Source organism: Choloepus didactylus, chromosome 1, assembly GCF_015220235.1.
Source record: "Choloepus didactylus isolate mChoDid1 chromosome 1, mChoDid1.pri, whole genome shotgun sequence".
Lineage (NCBI taxonomy): Eukaryota > Metazoa > Chordata > Mammalia > Pilosa > Megalonychidae > Choloepus > Choloepus didactylus.
The window spans coordinates 72728693-72751594 of NC_051307.1; the positions used below are offsets into that span (position 1 = coordinate 72728693).

A 22902-nucleotide genomic window follows, 5' to 3' on the forward strand; every position below is an offset into this window, starting at 1 on the left:
TGAGGACTGTTACGGTGGGAAGGGCCAAGTGGAAGCCACTAGAACTGCCCCTGCCTAGCAAAATAGTGAACCAGAAGCAATACCGGATTCCTAGAGGGATTGCATTGATAATGCCACCCTTAAGGACTTGAAGGATGCAGGAGTGGTGATTCCCACGACATCCCCCATTCAACTCTCCTGTTTGGCCTGTGCAGAAAACAGATGGGTCTTGGAGGATGACAGTGGATTATGGTAAGCTTAACCAGGTGGTGACTCCAATTGCAGCTGCTGTTCCAGATGTGGTATCATTGCTTGAGCAAATCAGCACATCCCCTGGTACCTGGTATGCAGCTATTGATGTGGCAAATGCTTTTTTCTCAATAGCTGTTAGTAAGGACCACCAGAAACAGTTTGCATTCAGCTGGCAAGGCCAGCAGTTTACATTCACTGTGCTACCTCAGGGTTATATTAGCTCTCCAGCCCTATGTCATAATATTGTCCGCAGGGATCTTGATCGTTTCTCCCTCCCACAAGACATCATACTGGTCCATTATATTGATGATATCATGTTGATTGGACCTAGTGAGCAAGAAGTAGCAACTACTATAGATTTGTTGGTGAGGTATTTGCATGGCAGAGGATGGGAGATAAATCCAACAAAAATACAGGGCCTTCCACCTCAGTAAAATTTCTAGGTGTCCAGTGGTATGGGGCCTGTTGAGATATTCCTTCTAAGGTGAAGGATAAGCTGTTGCATCTGTCCCCTCCTATGACCAAAAAAGAGGCACAATGCTTAGTTGGCCTCTTTGGATTTTGGAGACAACATTTTCCTCATTTAGGTATGCTACTCCGGCCCATTTACCGAGGGACCAGAAAAGCTTCTAGTTTTGAGTGGGGACCGGAAGAAGGTGAGGCTCTGTGACAGGTCCAGGCTGCTGTGCAAGCTGCTCTCCAATGGTGCTGGAAGTGTCAGTGGCAAATAGAGATGCTGTTTGGAGCCTTTGGCAGGCTCCTATAGGAGAATCACAACACAGGCCCTTAGGATTTTGGAGTAAAGCTTTACCATCCTCTGCAGACAGCTACTCTCCATTTGAGAAATAGCTGTTGGTCTGCTACTGGGCCTTAGTAAAGACAGAATGCTTAACCATGGGCCACCAAGTTACCATGAGACCTGAATTACCTATCATGAGCTGGGTATTGTCTGACCCACTGTTTTAGTTTGCTAATGCTGCAGAATGCAAAACACAAGGGATGGATAGGCTTTTATAAAACAGGGGTTTATTTTGCTACACAGTTACAATCTTAAGGCCACAAAGCATCCAAAGTAACACACCAGCAATCGGGTACCTTCACCGGAGGATGGCCAATGGCGTCCGGAAAACCTCTGCTAGCTATGAAGGCATGTGGCTGGCATCTGCTCCAAAGTTCAGGTTTCAAAATGGCTTTCTCCCAGGACATTCCTCTCTAGCAAGCTTGCTCCTCTTCAAAACGTCACTCACAGCTGCACTGCGTTCAGTCTCTCTGAGTCAGCACGTTTATATGGCTCCCCTGATCAAGGCCCACCCTGAATGGGCAGGGCCGCGCCTCCATGGGACTATCCCACCAGAGTCATCACCCACAGCTGGGTGGGGCACATTCCAAGCAAATCTAATCAGCACCAAAAGTCTGTCCCACAAGACTACATCAAAGATAATGGCATTTGGGGGACACAATACATTCAAACTGGCACATTCCACCCCCTGGACCCCAAAATGACATTATCTTTCCAAATACAAAATACATTCATTTCATCACAGTATCACAAAAACTTGAATCATTTCAGTAACAAAAGTTAAGTACAAAATCCCATCAAAATCAGATATAGGCGTGGTCAGTCCTAAGGCATACTTTTCCTTTAGCTTTGGATCTGTGGACTTAGAACAAGTTATATGCTTCCAATATACAAAGGAGGGACATTCATAGGATAAACATTCCCATTGCCATAAGGAGAAAGAGTAAGAAAAACAGGGTTAACAGGACCAAAACAGTTCCTAAAACCTGCAGGACAAACTCCATTAGATTTCAAATTCTGAGAGTCATTTACAGAACAACGTTGCATCCTTGGGGCTTGAGAGAGCGGGAGTCTAACCCTTCCTAAGGGCCTTTTCGGCAGCCCTTTCCTCTCCAAATGCTTAGGTGAGTACTCCAACATACCCACACATTGGGGAGACCACCTTCTTGGCCCCACCCTCCTAAAACATCGGGGCAGCTCCCGGATTCCCTTCCATCTCCGGGGCACACGCTCAACCCCTTCAGCACAGTGTGGTGGCAGCCAGGCTCTCCCCAATTCTCTGGGAATGTGTTCCACCCTTTTTGGGACCTTGGGTGGCAAAACTCTTCCAGAGCATCGAGGTGGAATGCCCACCCTCGACCTCCGGGGCAAACTCACCCTTTCCATGCGTGTGGCCTGCTCCACTCTCACAACCCAAGGCCTCTTGACTCCAGACCTCAACCTCCATGGCTCTGTCTTTGAAGAAATTTTTCCTTCAATTTGTTCCTTGTCTTTCTCCTCCAGTCCTGACTGGCAGCGGCTCTGTCTGTAAAGATCTTGCAAAAAGTCTGTTCGCTTTGCATGAAGCACACAGGGGTCAAAGCCATCAGACAATAGGAGTTTCCACAAATCCTTTCTGGATAATTCCATCTCCAATCTTGGCTTGTACTGAAATGGTGGCTGGGTTCCATGTTTGGTTACATCCTCACGTTGGGCTGTAGCTTCTGGGAATCCAACCCCTGGAAGCTCATAGTTTCCCAAACCATCAGCTTCTGGTTTCTTTGAACCCAAGAGTTCAGTTGTAAGTTTATCTCTCTCTGCTCGCATTTTACTATAAGCTGCAAGGAGAAGCCAGGGTGTATCCTCCACATGTAGTCTGGAGATCTCCTCAGCTAAGTATTCCAGGTTGTCACTTTTAAATTCTTCCTTCCATCTAACACCAGGACTCAATTTTGCCAAATTCTCTGCCACTTTAAAACAAGGATCGCCTTTCTTCCAGTTTGCAACAACACATTCAACATTTCTGCTCAAGTCCTCATCAGAAGTATCTTTAGAGTCCATATTTCCATAAACAGTCTCTTTAAAGCAGTTTTGGCCTTTTCTATCAAGCTCGTCCCAATTCTTCCAGAATCTTCCCCTTATCCATTTAAAAAGCTGTTCCAACATGTTTGGTATTTGCAAACTCAGCAGCAAAAGCACCCCACTTCTCTGGTACTAAAATCTGTTCTAGTTTGCTAATGCTGCCGGAATGCAAAACGCCAGAGATGGATTGGCTTTTATAAAAAGGGGGTTTATTTGGCTATACAGTTACAGTCTTAAGGCCATAAAGCATCCAAGGTAACACATCAGTAATCGGGTACCTTCACCGGAGGATGGCCAATGGCATCCGGAAAACCTCTGCTAGCTACGAAGGCACGTGGCTGGCATCTGCTCCAAAGTTCAGGTTTCAAAATGGCTTTCTCCCAGGACGTTCCTCTCTAGCAAGCTTGCTCCTCTTCAAAACGTCACTCACAGCTGCACTGCGTTCAGTCTCTCTGAGTCAGCATGTTTATATGGCTCCCCTGATCAAGGCCCACCCTGAATGGGCAGGGCCGTGCCTCCATGGGACTATCCCACCAGAGTCACCACCCACAGCTGGGTGGGGCACATTCCAAGCAAATCTAATCAGCACCAAAAGTCTGTCCCACAAGACTACATCAAAGATAATGGCATTTGGGGGACACAATACATTCAAACCGGCACACCCACCAAGCCATAACGTTGGGCATGCACAGCAGTACTCCATCAAAATGGAAATGGTATATATGAGATAGAGCTCAAGCAGGTCTTGAAGGTATAAGTAGGTTACATGAGGAAGTGGCCTAAATGCCCATGGCCCCCACTCCTTCCACCTTACCTTCTCTTTCCCAGCCCACAGCTATGGCATCTTGGGGAGTTCCTTACAATCAGTTGACTGAGGAAGAGAAAACTCAGGCCTGGTTTACAGATGGTTCTGCACGATATGCAGGCACCACCCAAAAGTGGACAGCTGCAGCACTGTAGCCCCTTTCTGGGATGTCCCTGAAGGACAGTGGTGAGAGGAAATCTTCCCAGTGGGCAGAACTTTGAGCAGTGCACCTGCTTGTTCACTTTGCTTGGGAGGAGAACTGGCCAGAGGTACTTTTGTATACTGATTCCTGGACTGTTGTTAATGATTTGGCTGGATGGTCAGGGACTTGAAAGGAACATGATTGGAAGATTGATGACAGAGAAGTCTGGGGAAGGGGTATGTGGATAGACCTTTCTGAGTGGGCAAAAAATATGAAGATATTTGTGTCCCATGTGAATGCTCACCAGAGGGTGACTTCAGCAGAAGATTTTAGTAACCAAGTGGATAAAATTGCCCGTTTGGTGGATACCAATCAGCCTGTTTCCCCAGCAACTCGTGTCATTGCCCAATGGGCTCGTGAACAAAGTGGTCATGGTGATAGGGATGGAGGTTATGCATGGGCTCAGCCACATGGACTTCCACTCACCAAGGCTGACCTGGCCACAGCCACTGCTGAGTGTCCAAACTGCCAGCAGCAGAGACCCACACTCAGTACCCGATATGGCACCATTCCCCGAGGTGATCAGCCTGCTACCTAGTGGCAGGTTGTTAACATTGGACCACTTCCATCATGGAAGGGGCAGCAATTTGTTCTTACTGGAATAGACACATACTCCAGAGATGGGTTTGCCTTCCCTGCATGACATGCTTGTGCCAAAACTACCATCTGTGGACTTACAGAATGCCTTATCCACCATCACGGTACTCCACACAGCATTTCTTCAGACCAAGGAACCCATTCACAGCAAATGAAGTGAGGGAATGGACACATGCTTATGGAATTCTCTAGTCTTACCATGTTCCCCATCATCCAGAGGCAGCTAGGTTGATAGAATGGTGGAATGGCCTGTTGAAGACTCAATTACGGCGCCAACTAGGTGGCAATACCTTGCAGGGTTGGGGCAGTGTTCTCCAGGAGACTGTGTATGCTCTGAATCAGCATCCATTCTATGGTGCAGTTTCTCCCATAGCCAGGATTTATGGGTCCAGGAATCAAGGGGTGGAAACAGGAGTAGCACCACTCACTATCACTCCTATTGATCCACTAGGTAAATTTTTGCTTCTTGTCCCTGCAAGCTTAGGTTTTGGTTCCAAAAGGAGGAGTGCTTCCACCAGGAAACACAACAATAATCCCATTGAACTGGAACTTAAGGCTGCCACCTGGCCACTTTGGTCTTCTTATGCCTCTGAATCAGCAGGCAAGGAAGGGGATTACTGTACTGACTGGGGTGACTGATCCTGACTATCAAGGGAAAATAGCACTGCAACTACACAATGGAAGTAAAGAAGAGTTTTCTTGGAATACAGGAGATCCCCTAGGACATCTCTTAGTACTACCATGCCCTGTGATTAAAGTCAATGGAAAAGTGCAACAACCCAATCCAGGCAGGACTACCGATGGCCAAGAAACTTCAGGAATGAAGGTTTGGGTCACCCCACCAGGCAAAGAACCACGGCTAGCTGAAGTGCTTGCTGAGGGTAAAGGGAACATGGAATGGGTAGTGGAAGAAGGTAGTGATAAATACGAACTATGGCCAGGTGACCAGTTACACAAACGAGGACTATGATGGCATGAATATTTCCTCCTTGTTTTGTTATGAGTATGTTTGTATTTGTCTGTAAAGCAAATATCTTTGCTTTCTTCTCTGTCTTATCCCCTTATCATGTGGCATAACTCGTACTGTTCATTTTGCTGTATTTAAGCTAAAGGAAATCAATTTTAAGAACTAATTGCACCCTATTCTGGAGAGATTTGGCGTGTTTCCAGTTGTATGCTGCACAGCAGAGTATTGTTAGGCAAAATATTTGTCTGTTATTGTTATCTACTTAGAGATAAAGTATGGTTTTAGGTGATGTGTATAACTGCCAAATTGACAAGGGGTGGATTGTGATGATTAGGTTCATGTGTCAACTTGGCCAGGTGATAGTACCCAGCTGTCTGGTCAGGCAAACACTGGCCTAACAATTGCTGCGAGGACATTTAGTGGCTGGTTAATAAACCAACAGGTTGGTTTATTAAATCATCAGTCAATTGACTGCAGCTGTAACTGATGACTCACTAAAGGGTGTCTCCCACAATGAGAGAATGCAATTGGCTGGATTTAATCCAATTAATCAGTTGAAGACCTATAAGCGAGACAGATAGAGGACCTTCACTTCTTCTTCGACTGCCCAGCAAAGCGTTTCCTGAGGAGTTCGTCAGAGTTGCTGGTTCATTTCCTGAGGAGTTCATCGAACACGTTCGTTGAAGATCCCAGTTCATTTCCTGAGGAGTTCATCATAGTTGCCGGTTCGTTTCCTGAGGAGTTCATTGGACATCTTCCTTGGAGTTGATAGTTTGCTGACTGCTCTACAGAATTTGGACTCATACATACCCACAGTTGTGTGAGTCACTTTACTAAATTTTATAGTCATAGACACCTCTCATTGATTATGTTTCCCTAGAGAACCCTAACTAATACAAAGCCAGAAACAACAGAAAATTTTAAAGCGTATGAAAAAAGCACATGATATGGATAACCCAAGCCCAAACACCCAAATCAGAAGATCAGAGGAGGCACAGTACTTGGAGCAGTTAATCAAAGAACTAAAGATGAACAATGAGAACATGGCACAGGATATAAAAGACATGAAGAAGAGCCTAGAAGAGCATAAAGAAGAAGTTGCAAGAGTAAATAAAAATAGTCACGATATTTTGGAAATAAAAGAGACTTTTGACCAAATTAAAAAGATTCTGGATACTTATAATACAAGACTAGAGGAAGCTGAACAGCGAATCAGTGATCTGGAGGATGGCAGAACGGAAAATGAAAGTACAAAAGAAAGAATGGGTTAAAAATAAAAAAAAATCAAAATGGACCTCAGGGATATGATAGATAATATAAAACGTCTAAATATAAGACTCATTGGCATTCCAGAAGACTGATACCTTGCATATATAAAGAAATCCTGTAAGTCAATGACAGTGCTACAGACAGCCCAATTGTAAAATGGGCAAAAGCTATGAAAAGACAGTTTTATGAAGAGGAAACACAAATGGCCAGGAAACGCATGAAAAAATGTTCAGCTTCACTAGCTATTAGAAAGATGCCAATTAAGACCACGATGAGATACCATCTCACACCAATTAGAATGGCTGCCATTAAACAAACAGGAAACTACAAATGCTGGAGAGAATGTAGAGAAATTGGAGCTCTTATTCATTATTGGTGGGACTGTATAATGGTTCAGCCACTCTGGAAGTCAGTCTGGCAGTTCCTTCGAACACTAGATACGGAGTTATCCTTTGATCCAGCAATTGCACTTCTTGGTATATACCCAGAAGATCTGAAAGCAGTGACACGAGCAGATACCTGCACGCCACTGTTCATAGCAACATTATTCACAATTGCCAAGAGATGGAAACAACCCAGATGTCCTTCAACAGATGAGTGGTTAAATAAAATGTGGTATGTACACACAATGGATTCCTATGCAGCTGTAAGAAGGAATGATGTTGTGAAACATATGACAACGTGGATGAACCTTGAAGACCTAATGCTGAGCGAAATAAGCCAGGCACAAAAAGAGAAATATTATGTGCTACCACTAATGTGAACATTGAAAAATGTAGAACAAATGGTTTATTAAGTCCAAATAGATACCTACCACTCTTGGTTCTACCTCATAAATAAATTTTGTCTATAAATATTGTCTCTGTTCCCATTTCTTCATTCCCATTACTACTGCCATAATTAGCCTTGACCCTTTCTTGCCTGGACAGTTGAGGTAAACTTTTAACTGGTTTCTCTAGTTTCTGTTACTCCTACTTTTGCTCGTATAATTCATGTTCACACTACTGACGAGAGTTACCTCTTTTAAATACAAATCTAGGCATGTCTTACCCTGCTTAAAAGCATTCCTGGTACTCTATTGCATCAACTTCTCAAACCGTGGTGTATTTACTAGTGTTGATTTGTTACAAGTATTGATGGGCCCCTCGTGAAAGAGAAAAATAAGTCCAGGTAGAGGGCTTTTCATCTTCACCTTATTTGTTATTTGTTAATGTATTTATTTATGTGTTTGCTTTGTGGTTAATTAATTTAATGAGATAATTGTAATATTAGATGGTGGTTTAAAAGTTTTTTTAAGAGTCCATACTTGGCAAAATTAAAAGTTGGCAATCTTTGTTAGGCCCCCCAACTTTTTTTATTGGTCCATAAAGTCTGAGATCCCTGGTTTACAGAATAAACTGCACATTTTTTAACATGCAGAGCACATTCTTCATGAGGTAGTCCTTACTTTTTTACAACCTCATCTCCAGGATCCCACTCCTCACCATTTATATACCAGTGCTATAGAACTGCCCATAGTTGTTCAAATAAACCATTGAGCCCTAATTCCTGCTTGTTCCCCATGTCTCCCCATTGACTACCTGACACATTCTGATTCATTCATCTTTCAAAATTTAACACAGACAATACCTCCTCTAGGGAGACTTCATGTGTTTCTACTCTTCCACTAGTTTATCTCACTGGTTCCTTGCTGCAGCCATCACACTATTTTTAATTTATTTGCTCTTGTATTTCTTCCTTCCCTAAACAGTGAGCTTCTTAGGCCAGGATCTTATCTTCTTTATTACTTTATCTTAGCTCTTTACTTGAGCTTTATAATTTAATAACTAAATCAAAAGTTATTCTTTTCAGAAGGGAAAATATAATTACTTCCTCAACCTACATAATAGATTTTTTATTTCTGATTTTGCCTTTTTAGCTCTGAGTCAGTTTTAGAACGCTAAATAATTATCCCTTGAAAATGCAAATCACTGTTAATGATTGTATATGTAATGAAGATAAATCTATAGCCTTCACCCCCAATAATAATCCCTAATGTATTTCCAAAGCAGATGGCTATCACTTCAAGATTTTTCTGTACTATTTGTGTTTGAAGATATTATTGGTGGTTAATTAAATGCATTTGCAAATACTTATTTAAACTTAAAAGACTTTAAAAATTGGATTAAGTTGGTGATTTGAACCAGAGTTTCTCTCTTTAACAGTTTCCCAATAAATATTGTGTGAAAGTTCACGATTGCCTTATAGCAGTAGTTCTCACAGTGCAGTCGTTGGACCAGCAACTTCAGCATCACCTGGGAACTTGTTAGAAATACAGATTTTCAGTGCTCACTCTAGACCTACAGAATCAGAAACTCTGGGGAATGGACCAAACAATCTGTGTTTTGACAGGGATTCTGATGGACACTAAAGGTTGAGAACCACCCCCCTGCTGTGTATTACAGACTAACAACTACCTTGAACCTTCTTGATTTGAACCATGAAACAAGAAAAAAAGAAATGGTTATAGTAAGCATTCTAGACTTCTACTAATGTTGCTTTGTTCCTGGGAAACAACATAGAATCACATTTTACGTTTGTAAGATATTAAACAATCCTTAAATGTTCTGAAATTCTGTGATCAGAGATGTGCTTTAAGAAATTTAATCTGGCTGCCATTAGCAGGAAGTATTATAGAGATGATAAAAAGCAGGAAGACTAGCCACAAGCCAGAGTGGTACTGGAACAGTGGCAGTGAGAATTAAACAGATGGGGTGGACAGATACACTGAGGATTAAACAGATGGGGTGGAAAGAAGCAAGACTATGCAGAAGTCCTTGAAGACCTTGAAGACTGAATGAATGAAATGTTGAGGAAAAGGGAGGATTCAAAACTGATTTTGAAAGTTTAAGCCTGGGTGAGTTTATTCCTATCACCATAGCATTTCCCTAGAGAAGAAAGCATGATATTTACAAGCTTGAAGAGTCTTCTTTCAAATAATCCTGTTAAATGGGTATTTTTATTTTTACAGTAGAAGGCTTTCTTGATGTGTTCAGAAGCATTGAGCAGTCTATATTGGCTTTTTACCATCTATTTTCATGTTAAACACTTTCATGTTATGAGTTGTAGCAAAGCACTTTCTGAAGAAGAGAAAGACAACTAATATTGTGTGTTTTGTTTGGATATTGTTCATATTGAGACCTATATACCACAAAATGGGTCTATTCATTCACTCAACAGTTAAGTTTTTTCAGACATTGAGCTAGGTAGTCACTGATAATAAAGGTAACTAAGACAGCTTTTGCCCTCAAAGAGCTCACTGTTTACTGATAGGGAAAAAAATCTGAAAAACTGTAAGACAATGTCATGTATGCTGTAATAAAGACATTCAGAGGTTGCTGTAGAAACTATGCAGAAAGATACATCATAAATTAATTACCAACCACTAACTGTGGTTAGTGGTTTAAAAAAAAAAACCTTTTTTTTTTTTTTTTGATTTGTAAGTTGTTCAGTGGAGCTAAGAGACATGTAATTTGCAAACCAAGACTAATTATTGAAACAAAATTGTCCAAAATATGTTAAACATCTGGCTGTTATTTTGGTTGGCAATAGGTTCAACTTCTTGGGGCCGATGGCCTAGAGCAAGATGTTGGTGAGACTGAAGATGATGAGTCACCAGAACAGCGAGCTCGGAGACCAATGAATGCATTTCTCTTGTTTTGCAAACGCCATCGCTCCCTTGTACGTCAGGAACACCCCAGGCTTGATAACCGAGGTGCTACCAAGATTCTAGCTGATTGGTGGGCTGTTCTCGATCCAAAGGAAAAGCAGAAATACACAGATATGGCCAAGGAGGTAGGTTCCATTGATGAGGTGTTAAAGTGGCTATGAGCAACCAACTCTGTAACCCCTGGTCAGAATATAATGGAGCACCTGCCAAATGTCTAGCAACACAAAGGTGAATCCCAAGTCAGGGGTTAAGTGAAAACATAAGAACCTTCTTTGTCCCTGTCTCTTTTTCAGGTCCACCTTGCAAATGCCAGTGGAAGTGCCAAGCATGATTTATTACAAAGAAGTTTTTTCTCATTGTACAGAATTCCTCTGATTGTTGTAAGGGATAGATTGGTTTATTATGAATAATAATAAGCATTTGTGCCCCTTTGCCACTGCCCTCAGAAAATTACTAGTGAATTTCTTTTTTAAAAATTTCTCTGGGGATCCTACTTCTGCTGTCAGAAAATACCCATGGAAAAGATGACCTAATTTTAGGTTACTCTGGTTGCCTCATGGGAAGGAGGTTTGATACTAAATAGTGTTGTGACCATGTATAAGTCAATCTGGTTCTAAGCTTATTTTATTTATTTTTTTACATTAGTAGAATGAGGAAGTTGGACAAGGATTTGTATCTCTTCCATCAAGAGTTATGCTTGTTTCTGTTTTGCAGGTACTGCAGCATGAATATTTAAAACCAATGAATGAATGGCAGTAGAATAGGATGTACTCAATTGTGTATATGCATACAAACACTGTGTAGGAAGTAGTTGGTAAGACACATTCCCTACAAGAAGAGGAGTCAGCGAAATGGGACATTAATAAATTTCAAATGATATAAGTTACTAAATTTCTTCCAACAAAGTATACTGGTTTTGTTTCTAAGTTAATTTGTAATTAATGTGAGATCAGTGTACGTTTAAGTGAGTGTATTGTATAATGGATTTAGCCCTGAGTAAGGGAAAAGACAAAGGAATTTTATTTTATTTAAACTTGCACAAAATAATTCTAATATTATATCTTCAGTGTTGAAACTTATGAAGAGTCTCTTGTGATTCATGAAAACTCCTGGCACCCAAACATTTGGCTAATAAATAAGTTCTGTGAAGAAAAATGAACCTGCAGGGGACAAAATATTGAGTTTCACTTGACACATTTTAATTAGATATGTCAGTATGCAGAAAAATAATACTTTCAGTTGCTGTTGTTTTACTGCTTGTATAACAAGCTAACATGGAACATAAAAAAATATGAAATGTTCAGGGAAATTTGAATCCAGAGTAAATGATTACCTTAATTGTTATGTAATTAATGTTCACATAAGGCTTCAGGAATTGATTCTTGTTGAAGACAGGATTTTAACTATGTAAGGCATCTGGAAAGTTTAAAATTATCTCCTGTAAACTACATAATTTTAAATATTTCAGTAGATTTCCACTAGTATAATAATAAACAGACCTTTCCCATTAAATAGCCTTACATCCTTTCATAGTTATGCTTATGTAATAAATAATTGTCTGAAACTTCATAGAAAACTGCATTAGCTTTCTGTAATTAAACACTTGAGTTTGTTTTTGAACTGATATTTTTGGTTAATATGCAGCCTGCCCCAAGTATATTGTCTGCCTTTTTGTAAATACTGTTAATTAACATACCCAATAGGTGGCCACTTTTAAGAGGAGGAAATATTGTTTTCACACAGGAAAACCCTTATTAATTATTTAATTAGGTTCACAGTATTTGCCATTGTGATGCTTTAATGAAATCTGTTAAGGTGGCCCCCTGCAAGCTGCTAAAAATGCAGATCATAACTGGATGTTTCTCTTCAAAACTGGCCTTGTTTATAGTTGTTCTTATGAAATGTCACCTCATTTCTAGTGCAGGTTGTGGAATGTTTAGCTTCTTTGAAAATTATTACACAGTTGGTTGTTAGTAGTAAGTGATACTTGTTTCTCTTTATTTAGTAGATGGTTCTAGAATATTTTAATGTGTAGATATTTGAGGTGGTGTTTTTTGTATTGATACTGCTGCCTTAATGGGATGTCATTTCAGTCAACAAATACTTATTAAGTGGATTCATTGTTCCAGGTTTTGGGGTGGATGCTAGTGATACAATGCCAGTGATAGGTATGGTCTTTGTTCCTCAAGCCATTCCTAGGCAGTTATTTTTAAAACTGTTTTACATGTGCAACTTTTTAATTTTTAAACCTCACGTTTTAAATGTACTTAATTAGACACCAGACATAGTCTTTCAGCATAGTAGGCTTGTGAATATGAATGCTTACATATTCACCAATATCTATACTTCCATTATCAGTTAAGCAAAAAAATATTTTTCTTGTTTTTATGTAAGGATAACTAATGAAGCATATTTTTAAAAACAGGAATATATGTGACAATTGTAATTATTTTTACAACTTTTTTTTTTTTCTTTTCTACCTGACAGGTCATGAAATTTCCTGACCTTTCCCCTGCTCCTGATTATTTTGTATTAGTGCAACTAGAGAGATGAAACACCCATTCTGGGTTTGTTTTCAGTTTCTTGAATTGTTGCCCAGTACTGATTTGCATTTTTTTTGGGGGGGGGAATGTTGAATGAGGGTTCCGTCTTTCTCTGATGAACTTTGACTCTCATTAAAGCAATGATTGGGTATAAGTGATTTTAAAATATTAATGTAAGGTTATAACCTGGCTTACTTTCTTAAATTCAGCAGTGGTGCACTGTGGTGATGTTCACAGGTTCTGATTCTGAATGTGTGGCTGCCTGTTAGGCACAAAAGCAGTCGTACTTTTTCTTTCAACATCTTTATGTCCTTTTGTGAATATAGAAATATATTTCTGCCTAGAATATTGCTGGAACCTTCCACGTGTCAGTTAAACTAATGATCATCATTAATTGACAGCAAATTTGAGGATCACACATCTTGATCTCCAACTAGAACAGAGTGAATGCAAAGAGGAAAGGAGGATCTAACACAGTTTTGAATGACCTTTACAATACAGGTTTTTCTGAGGATCAGAGGCATGAGGCAGAAAGTATTCGCTTATTGATTAATTGGTTCATTCTGTGCTTGGTGTCTTATGTAAACACAAATATGTAATAAAATCATTTATCCCTTTTCCATAACAGGACTCTGAGGTTTTGAGAAGTTAGTATATTGATCATTTATGCATTTAGTGAGTTGTGGAGCTGGGATACTCTTGCCTATTAGACTCAGAATGCTCGTTTAATATATCATGATATCCACTTGACATGACTGAGAGATAAGTAAAGTCAGGTATGGAAGGAATGGTAACATTAAAATGTCATGGCTCTTATAGGTAAATTCTGCTTGTGCTGGTATGGAGATATCTCAGGAAAGGCTTTCTAAAGTAGGTAGATTTTTTTTTTTTTTTTTAACATTTTTAGATTCCATTTATTGAATGCCGCTTGTTAAACACTTTACCTATCTTCTCTCACAGAATACTCACAAAGGCCCTGGGAGGGTAGGTAACAATATTAACCCAATTTACAGATGAAGAAACTGCAGCTCAGAAGCCTAAAATGACCTGTCTGAGATCCCAGAGCTAGGATGTAGTAGATCTGGGGTTTGTACTCAGGTCTGTCTGACTCGAGGATCCAAGTTCTTCTCCCGTGCCTTCTATGTTGGGGAGAAAGGAGAGTTCTTGTGCTCCATTGCCACCTGATACCCCATGTTGGTGTCCGTGGTTTCCCTGCAACATTGGTGGGCATCCCCAGCTCTACTCTACAGCACAGCACACATATCCTACTGCTCCACCTAGGGGAGTGTGTGATGCAAGGGTCTGGGACTAGGATTCAGCCAGGTACCAAGGATATCTGGCTTTACTTCTCCCCTGGGCTCTGAGTATACAAGAAGGATGAAAATGGGAAACAGTGAGCTTCAGTAGCATCCCATTCCCCTCCAGTATGGGAGAAGTTGAAGGATGCTCAAGGCCTGAAGGGGTAGGAGAGGACTTATTATGCCCAAGTGGTTTGCTGAAGTAGATAAGGATTCAGTGAGAAAGGCAAGAATAATCAGATGTAAGAAAATGAGAAAAATTTCAGAAACCAGAAAGTTTGTTTACCTAGAGCCTAGGGTATGTTTAGGAAAGTACCAGGAAATGATGTTGTAAGGTAATTAAAGGCAGAATCATGTGAGACCACACTGAAGAGTTTGGAGGTTCCGTTGTATGCCAGTAAAACAGCTGTGGCATCAAATGCAGTGAAATGTAATTCAGAGGTGTTTTTGTAAAACATAAAGCCCTTTATAAATGTTGGTATCAAAACTCTGTTGAGATTTGAGTGATTAGTGCTTCCCCTATATTTTATTCAAGATAAAATTTATCTATTTTGATTATTTGCAACTGGGATAATTTTTGTAAAGTCCATTTGTTCCCTTTTGGTCTTATCAGAAATGGATTCTTCTCCGAAGAGACTCTCATTTTCTCATATATTGTGACTCTGGAGAATCTTGTGAACTGTTGGCATGCCGTGCTTAACAGAATTTGTATTCTTGAAAGCATGTGGTAGCACCTTGTATACAATTAAACTGGAGCAGCACTTCATTTATCCAATATTCTTGAGAAACATATCACACATAAGTGATTTTCAGATGAAACTTTACTGTTACTTTAAACACTTTTAGTTTTATATATTTATGCTGCAAATTTTATTTAAAATTTTGTTTGTATACTTCCTTACTTTCTTAAAATATGCATTTTAAAAATTCTTTTGAAAACTCTAAGCCATTATTTCCAAAAAAGAATTTAGAATCTGTAATTTAGTGAACCTTTGCGAACAATTGAGCTATGTTTGAATTTTTGTCTGTACATAAAAATGAGTCTCCATTTTTTTGTTCTTTTGCCTTGGTTTTCCATGGGTCTTTTCTTTTGGGTTCACTCTCAGGTGTCAGTTGGCATTCCTTTGGCAGCCACTATTGGCTATCTCTAATCAGATGACTAATTCTATATGGGGTTTTCTGAGTGTGGCTTAATTAGAGGCCCTACCAGCTCTTGGGAATTTATGTAGTAAAGCCATAGATTTGGGCTCCATGTTCCACAAATATTTCTTGTTTCTGAGACCTCCATGCCTGTCTTCCAGATAAGACTTTACTGTATTTTATTCGCGTATTTATTTTGGAAATGATTATACTGCTTAAAATGATTGTATATTGCTTTTTTGGTATCCAGGTTGCTTTCATAAACATTAAATTCATTTACTCCTCAGAGTAATACCATGAGGTAGATACCATTTTCCAAACACTATAGGTGAATACACTGTGGTCCAGAAAAAGTAAATGACTTTATGCAAGCGGGCAAAGTTAGTAGTAGTAGAGCTGGAATGTTTATACTTAGACTTTTCCCTTCTCAGACCTTTATGAGTTTCCACATTTGTAAAACCACCTTTAAGTTGTTTCTATTTGATACTTCTCTATCTAATGATTATTTACTATTTGTAATAGAAACAGTGAAGGGCTAACTAAAATGCAAAATTTGTCTTTGAAACACAAGAGTCAACAAAAGTAAATGTTATCACTTTATACTATTTGGCAGATACCGTCCGTTGTGATCACCATCCCCTAATAAAATAGATGTTACTTGATAAAAGAAATATCAGTCTATTTGCTAGTTAGTAAAACACTAGCATTCAAGTATTCAAATCAGATAAAATTGTAAGGACTTTATCCCACAGTTAATGAGTGATAAATCAAGAATTGAAACTGTCTCTAATTGTCTCTCAAAACTAATTTTGATATTTGGTTTCAGATGTTAATTTTTAGGTTGATTGAGAGACCCAGTACTCAAAGAGCAGATAAGATGTTACTACTGTAAATCCTGATTACTTTGCAATTTGTCATCATTTAAAAGGATGTGGGTAAAAGTTAACCTTTGCACCAGTTGTAAAATTTGCATGTCCATGCTGTAAACTGTTTGGTAAGTAGAAAGTTTCAAGTATTTAAGGAAATTATAAAACCTAAGTGAATATATTTCTTAAGAAATTTTCAGCATTCTGCAATTCAAATTAGTTAACTTGTGAATTATTCATCTTTCTTATCTATTAATACATTTTCAGAAAGGACCTTTACTACATGATGTTTTCTCTTCCAGATCCTTATCTACTTTTTAAAAAGTAACTAACTTAAATTTTTATACAAATTCTAAAATTTAAATTTTTATTACTTCAAACTGATTAAACTTACTTTTCTCCTACTTGTTCAAATTAAGGAGTGAAATTATACTTTTCTTTTTTTTTTTTTTTTTTTTTACAGCCCATATGCAAGATTTTATTGTTTTTCCTTAATATATTAGCAATATTTGCTCCTTGTAAGATGTTAGAAAACATGAAAAACAAAAAAGGAGGAAATAATAGTGAGCATAATTCTACCACTCAGACATCATGGTAAAAAAGTAAACAATATTTTTAAATAGAAAAATTTTAAATAAAATAATTAATATTTTTGGACCATACATGGAAGCTTTTCTTTATGTATATATAGGCTTTGGAAATGGACCTTAGTGATCATGTGATAATTTTTTCCTTCTAATAGGGTATTAAATATCTTTTATATCATATTTAGACCACAATTTTTTATTTCATGCATGTGCTACCTTTTATTTATTGACTGACTATATTGCTTCCAATTTTTAGAAATTATCCACAACACTGCAAGACAGTTAATGCATTTATACATTTAACATTTTAAATTTTCTTTTAAAGTACGTCAATTCCGTGGCTGATAAACAAATCGCTAAATAAACCTTTTAAATCAAATAACACAACATGTAAATATAACAAAGCCAGGCTGTCTTAAATTTTCTAATACTGTTTATGAATTTAGCACAATTTTATCTTAAAACCACAAATCTAATTCTCATTATACACAAATACTCATTATACATTTTAACATTGGATTTATAAAGCTAATCTTACTCTATTTGGCTAATATACTTTTATTTTTATATTTTGTATATGAAAGTGACAAACTGCTATTGCCTCAATAATCTTCACCCTTTACAACCATCTAAGTAACTGTATCTTTCACCCACTTCCTTGCGTTAAATTTTTCCTTATGATTTTTTTTCACATAGAATAGCTAACCAGTTCCCTGGTCACTTATTCAAGCTGCTTATTCAGATGTGATTTTTTTCTTTTGGAGTGGTTTTGTATAAAATGTTTTGCAGCTTACTCTATAACTTGATGTATTTTTGTTCTGTCAAAACCATAAACTGAATTTAATGTTTTGTCACATAAAACAGTCTAGTCCTCTTCTTGTTAAAATATCTAGCAAAAATGATTCCAAGCAGAGTATATTGTTAAGCCTTTTTATCTATAAGGTAATTTAAATTATTGTCAAGGAAGTTCCTAGAACTAAAAAAGTATAGACTAGTGCTACTTCTCAAATATCGTTCTCTTGCACTCTTGTAAAATGTGACTTCTGTCGGTGGCAAGAGGTACAGCTGTCTCAGAATTTATTCTGCTAGTTCACCTAGCCCCCTACAGAACGTACTGGTTATAAAGTAAAATATGTCTTATATCTCTTTTTAAAAATCAGGTAATTTCCTGTGAAAATAATGTAATGCCCCCTCCATTCATTTCATCATGATATTTCACACATTTGCACCAGAGTCAGCTGTCTTTATTTGTACAGATCACATATTCCCAAGTCTGTTATTATAGTACCTCACTAGGGTTACCATTCTTTTCCAATCTGCTGAAAAGATTTAGACTGTAATAATGGCTAGAAATAGTCTGGACTTTTAGATAGCATTTTTCTCCCCCCTTCTCCACCTCCCTCCCAGTACAGTTGAACAGATGGCAAGTATATATATCATGCTTTTAATATTAGGGTACTTTTTTAGAGCAAATTTTTGTTTTCATAAATGATCTGGAAAAGTATTTAATGCGAAGACATCTTTTAAAAAATAAGGTTAACATTATAATAGAGTATTGTCTATTTTTACATAGTAATGCCATTGTCAAATATGTAGTAGGCAAAATACTGTGACTAAGGGAATATATTTAATGCTGTTGCAGAATAACCGTGATTTATTATTGTTGCTAATGAAATGTGGTGTCAGGGGTCAACAGAAGGGAGCCAGCATTTACTGAGCACCTTGTAATTTTAGGAACTGTTTCTGTAAAGTAGGTCTCACGTGTGTTATCTAATCAGCTGGAAATTTGCAGAAAAAAATTGGAAGTCATGAGAAGGTGAATTTTTGTTTTAATGCTAGATTTTTGAAATTTAGTATTTTAGCAAGAACTTAGTTATCTATGAGAGAGAGACTCTTTCATTGAAATCTTAGGATGTGTGGATGGTGATTGATGTTCTTGGAAAATGACTGAACCCCCACCCTAGGGATCTGGTGGTCGGGGCCTGTGTCTTTGACCCTTTCAGTTTGTGATGATGGATTTTGCCCACACAGTTAACGTGAATGCTAATAGTTTCACGTATCCATATGCTTTGGACTATATATAAAATGTTTTCCCATGTTTCTTTCCTATCCAGCCTCGTCCGTAAACCTTTCCCTACTAACTTCATCACAACAATTGATTATGCCTTTCTGTTGGCTTTCGTAGCTGAATCGGAGTAAGTGATTGATGAGGTGCCAAGATCCAAGGACAGGTAGACATCCTCACACCCTGAGGCTCTTCCTGTCTCTGCTGCTTCCTTGGTGCCCACAGGCTATCTGTGTGGTTTTTTAATATGTATTTCTGGCATTTCCATCTAAGCTTTATACTCCTAAGGACAAGAACTGAATGTTGTTACTCTTCTCTGTTTCCCACATTCTTAACCCTTTTACACAGAGAGGGTGTTTAATATGTACTTGACTGAACTAATGACTGGTGTCTTGGTATTAACATTTACATCAAGTTCCAGAGTCTGCAAGGCTGACACTATTATACACTTGAGTATTGACCCTCATAGTGAACTCTCAATTAACGATTTTCTGAATAACCCATGTACTCCAGGCCTTCCTTTTGCCCTCTGTTCTTCAACCCTTAGTAGCTTCCTGTCTTACAGACCATTTACAAAACCATTGTTCATACCTGAGCCAGGAGAGGCTTATGGACTATATTCGTGAAAGGAAATAATATGTTTGTGTGACTGTGGATTGTAAGCATTATGAAAGCAGGGACTCTGTCTAAATTGTGTTCTTTTCTGTCTCTAGTGTCCTACTAGTGTCTGTCATCTAGTAGATGCTCACAAAGTATTTGAGAGAAAGAGAAGGCAGGGTCGGGGAAGGCATGGAATATGTGCAAGAGAAATGATTATGATACGGTGATTGTCTCTGCTTTATGTTGTCTTTAGCACAGCTTCCTATCAGAAGTTATTTATGGCTAGCCTGTATTGGTATCATCAATCTTTTAAAAATAGTTGATGTTGGCAATAATTTATTCATAAGGATGATAGTATTATCATTTCCACTACACTGATTTTCGCCAAAGTAAATTCTTCAATAACTCTTAGCAAAGGATGTGACATTTTACTGTGAAAGAGCTTATCTAGTGGCTCAACATGGCAGGGAGTGGTAAGGACGCCTGAGAAACAGAAGAAATCTGAGTGCAAGTGACATTTTATCTAGCATCTTTCACAACTGTGACTTTCATCTTAAAAAATTTAAATTGCCCAAAATATGAAGTAATTTTATTTGTCATGACAAATACATTAATCAATTTCTTCAAATGACTTTTGTCACTTTATGGAGTGGTGACCTTTGTCCTACTGACTGTTCATCTGACAAACCCAGCCTGTGTGCCTTTTTCTGGGACACAATCATGATGCATGTGTCTGCTGCTTCCATTTTCACCTTACCCTACCATTTGTCACTTTCCACTTCTAGACAGCAGGCAAGGCTATTTGTCTGGCTCCGCTCAATATGTAAATCCCCTGTGCACATGAATGCATTATGGTATGGTATCTCATATCACATATGATACCTCCAAATACATTCTGCTGTGTGATGGTAAATTCTGATTTGGTTCTGGCCTTGCATCCCATTTTAATTATTTTTGTAAGAAAAGTGGGACTGTGTCATGTTTTTTGTGCTTACTTTCCTTCTATGTACACACATGTATTGATAGCCATATTTATAGCTTATAGATTAAAAAAAGATTTTTAATTCGTAACATTTGAGTTAAGATAACTTTGGGATAATTCTACATCATTGACAATTAACATTGCATTATATTATTTACATTGTTTTCATCTGTATGATTTAAAGTGAAATGGTGAAAAACCTGTTAGTTGGATTACATGTACTTTACTTACACCAAGGACACAGGACCTTTTTTTTCCTTTTGAGTTAAAAAAAAAAAAGTGATTTGCAACTTACACTAAATTAATTTCACACATGGAATAACCATTTTTAAAAACAAGCTATGAGATTGAAAGAATCCTTTTAATTTAATAACTAACCAGCAGTAATAACATATAATCGTTGATGAATACGTGTAAATAAATTTCTATCAGATAACTTTTCACAATACATAGTGAATAGTAGTAAATATTTTTAATTTAATGTTATTGCTACAAAGGGGAAAGAGGCAGCAGAATTGAGAATAAAAGGTGTAAAAGGAGAAAGCTACAGAAAAATAAGGGAGAAAGGAAGTTACGTTGTCAAGTGAAGATTGAAATCTGAAAGTAAAGAAGGGAGTATGTGGTGGATTAATTGTGTCATCATACCTCACAGCTCCCAGTGCTCATTCACATATGTGATCAAACACCTCTGCTAATTATAGAACTCTAGGTGTTGGTAGATGCTGTTACACTTCACAGACAGGATTTGAGGCCGAGAAAAGTTTAATGACTTTCTAAATGGCCTCAGAAAGTGTGTTTCGAACCCAAGTCAACTGACTCTGCATCCAGTGTGTTAGAAACAAGCAAAAAGGAACAAACGCTCACCCGATTGTGGAGAAGGAAAGAATTTGTTCATGATCTTGAAAGAACGGATGCACAGCCAGAAACGGGCAGGCGCGCTGAACAATAGAACACAGCAAAATTTTATATCCTAGGCCTAACATGCAAGTCCCTCCCCTGTTTCTCCATTAGCTAGATACTCCAGAGGGTATAGTCCATCCAAGAGAGCTAACTAGTTTAAATTTCTCGCCAAGAGTTCCCATCTTTGATTATACCCCCACATCCCTTTACATTCCAGTAACCCTGGTTATTTTTCCCATATAAGGAGCTGGCACTGGTTCTAGGCTTACGTCATGGCTCTCTCTCCTTCCCTTTACCAGGGGCCAGTTTAAGCCAGTTCTGCCGCCGAGTCTGCATTTTCCCTATTCCATGTTGCCTTTATGTGAAAAAGCTAAACTTAACCCTTTCTTACACAGTGTTCTTTCCTCCACATGCACTTGTGTCTTTAAATAGCTGAAGTTATGTGACACATTGGCCTATCTTGTTCTCCCACCACTCTTAATCTTTGCTCCTTTATCCCAATATGCTCCATAAACTGAGCATGTTGCTCTGTTAAGTTTACCTGCATTTGTCTTACAAGTACATCAAACAGATGATTTTTTTTTTACCGTACTTAACCAAATTAAATTAAGCAGTGGCAGAATCCAATTACTCACCCTGGTGTTGGCTCACTTTGTCCTTCACAAAGTAAGGAAAGAAGAGTAATGTTTATCCAAAGCCTTCTTTGAAATAAGATGCCATGTTCAGTGTTCACTATAATCCTATGGTATTGGTGGTATTATTCTCAGTTTATGGAGGCTGAGACCCAGAGAGGTTATTGTTAAGTTTTTCAGTCCAGAAGAGAAGAGATGAAAACTCCATCAAAAGGAATTTTATTGTCCTGGGGGCTTGGGAGCGGGAGAGTTTAAAATTTTAACATTCAGGATTCCTAAGGATGGGAGTGGTAGCTTATTACAGACCCTCAGGGTTCCTAGGGTGGGATGAGAGGCGGTGACTCTATGGCAAAATTCCTAAGGTGGGGGGGGTGAGGAGAGAGGGCCCAAGGGCCTGAACCTAACAGTTATGATCTGTATCCTTGGTCACTAGAGTCCTAGGTGAAGTGCAAGGCTTTGAACCCTGGTTTTTATGTCTCCAAAGCCCTTGCTCTTTACATTACAAAATAACTCCCTCTCCCTATCAAAGTCAGACAGCTTTTTGGATACTAAGAAGAATTGAGGGTTAAAAGAAACAAAATATGCCACCTCTGTACCTTCATCCCACAAATGGACTCTAATAGATAACTCCACGTCCTAACTCCAGAGT

General features: G+C 38.5%; 1 protein-coding gene across 17 annotated transcripts in view; it reads left to right on the plus strand.

Annotated features, from left to right (window-relative positions):
- The window catches only part of BBX (BBX high mobility group box domain containing), a 312533-nt gene that overhangs the window by 203230 nt on the left and 86401 nt on the right, over positions 1 to 22902 (plus strand). For 15 of the 17 annotated variants that reach the window (XM_037835075.1, XM_037835081.1, XM_037835063.1 and 12 more), the window contains one exon: positions 10523 to 10765. The exons of 1 other annotated variant lie outside the window; for it this stretch is intronic. In XM_037835075.1, coding sequence (XP_037691003.1) covers positions 10523 to 10765 — 243 coding nt within the window. Of the gene's footprint in view, positions 1 to 10522; positions 10766 to 16447; positions 16616 to 22902 lie in introns of those variants that run through there. One more of the 17 variants, XM_037835107.1, reaches the window with a different exon arrangement.